Source organism: Frankliniella occidentalis, unplaced genomic scaffold (genome assembly GCF_000697945.3).
Source record: "Frankliniella occidentalis isolate FOCC.00 unplaced genomic scaffold, Focc_3.1 Scaffold74, whole genome shotgun sequence".
NCBI lineage: Eukaryota > Metazoa > Arthropoda > Insecta > Thysanoptera > Thripidae > Frankliniella > Frankliniella occidentalis.
Window position 1 is genome coordinate 493,042 of NW_026267204.1, and position 1,888 is coordinate 494,929.

The window sequence follows — 1,888 nt, forward strand, 5'->3', positions numbered from 1 at the left end:
CGGCCGGGGGCGGCCGGGGGCGGCCGGGGGCGGCCGGGGGCGTGGCAGCGCGGAGCGACGGGGAAGGCGAAAGCGCGGGCTCCGGACGACCTCCCCCCTCCCCATCACTATGTGTGGGTAGAATGGGCCATTCGCGATAATTAGTAAAGGATAGCTACGGCGGCGGCCGAGAGAGGGGCCCTGAGCGGGGTGCGGCAGGCGAACGGACCGAGAGAGGGTGTGATACGATGCGCCGAGTTTCGGCTTGCCGGAAGGGGCGAGCAGTGGGGGGGGGGGGGGGGTCGGTGTCGCGGGCAGTGCACCCGCGTGCGCGCCAGCGTTTAAGGGTCATTTTGTTTTTTTCACTGCTCAGTCCGCCCTTCCGTCCGTCCGTCTATCCGCCTCTGTCACCGAGCTGGACGACGCCCCCCCCCCTCTCCCCCTGAGGGTAGACAACCCGAGCATTCTAGATGCATGATAACGCAAACGTTTGCCTAACCAACGGGCGTCAGCTTGGCCCGTGGGTGCCCAAACTAAACTCTCTCCCTCGTTTTCTCTTATTCCGTCCGTCTGTCTCGGTAAGTGTCCCCGTCCTCTCCACCCGCAGCCTCGTTTGGCTGGGGAGAAGGACGACGACGACTCGTGTGCAGATAATCAGCGGGATCAGCGAGATATCCATGTGGCAGGTGGCGCGTAGAGCCAGCCGGATCTGCAAATAATTGCGAGTTAGAGTGAGGGGGAGGGGAGGGAGCGAGAGAGGGGGGGAGAGAGAGAGAGAGAGAGAGAGAGAGAGAGAGAGAGAGAGAGAGAGAGAGAGAATGCATGAAATGCCTGGAAAATGAAGCTGGTATTGGGAAACCATCAAGCTTCCCGGTGAAAAGGCGGAGGATAGAGGGATGGCAGGGGAGTACGCGGAGCGTATGTTGAAAAACATGAAATGGAAAAAAAAGGAGGAGTAAAATACGAGAGAGGCTCACTGTTCCATATGCGTCGAGTATTAAAGCAAAACCAAACAAAAAATGGCAGAGAAGAGCCCTTATGGCGAGCGCGTCACGCAGAGAAACTCAACACTGGCACGTCGCTTTACAAAAAGCGATTGAACGCTGCCAATGGCGCAAATGGATAATTATCTCATTGACATGTTGTGCCACTTACTCTAACAACAGTTTTGCGGGGCGGAGAATTTTTGTTGGAAGTGATTGAAAGATAAACCTTTTGTAGTTGCAAAAAATGCAGATTGTAGATTTAAACCGCTTTCGGAAATGTATAGTTCAACATACAAATCAAAAGTATGAAAATGTAAAACGTAGAAATTTCACAACGTGATTTTTTTTCTGTTGTTCCTACAGATCACCTGGACCCGCAAGACTGACTACCACCTGCTGACCGTGGGGCTCACCACGTACACCGTGGACCAGCGCTTCATCGTGGAGCACGTACGGCATCAGCAGGTGAGCAGCGACAGTAAAAGAAGGAAACCACACTGTGCGATATTCCTGTAAGATTTACAGGGAAGTTTTTCATGTACTAGGTTGTAAAATTACAGTTTAAAATTGTGCAATTACAATATCAACTTAGAATTCATTGACGAGCAAGAATGGGCTGCCGCACGGTAAAAACGAAGTCCTGATTTCCATGACACGGTTAGTTTCTTTCGCAGGGCAGCGCACCTTTATTTCACAATCGGGTGCTGAGCTCGTGGTGGTCTTGCGGTGCATATCAGGGAAACGGTGGCCTTCTATCCCTGCAGGCCGCACGCACGCTGCTGCGAGTAGAGGAGTTGCAGCTGGGTGGGGCGCGGGGCGCGTGCAGGAAGCAACAAGAGAACGCTATCTTACGGAAGTCCAGGACGGTTGTAAGGGCGGGGCGGGGACGAGGCAAAGCGAAAGGGAGACCGGTGCGGGGCGGG

The 1,888-nt window shown here is 54.4% G+C and overlaps 1 protein-coding gene across 1 annotated transcript in view; it reads left to right on the forward strand.

Moving 5' to 3' along the window:
* The window catches only part of LOC113214235 (uncharacterized), a 201,969-nt gene that overhangs the window by 169,147 nt on the left and 30,934 nt on the right, over positions 1 to 1,888 (forward strand). The window contains exon 4 of the mRNA XM_052268694.1: positions 1,329 to 1,430. Within this exon, the coding sequence (XP_052124654.1) occupies positions 1,329 to 1,430 (102 nt within the window). The remainder of the gene's footprint in view (positions 1 to 1,328; positions 1,431 to 1,888) is intronic.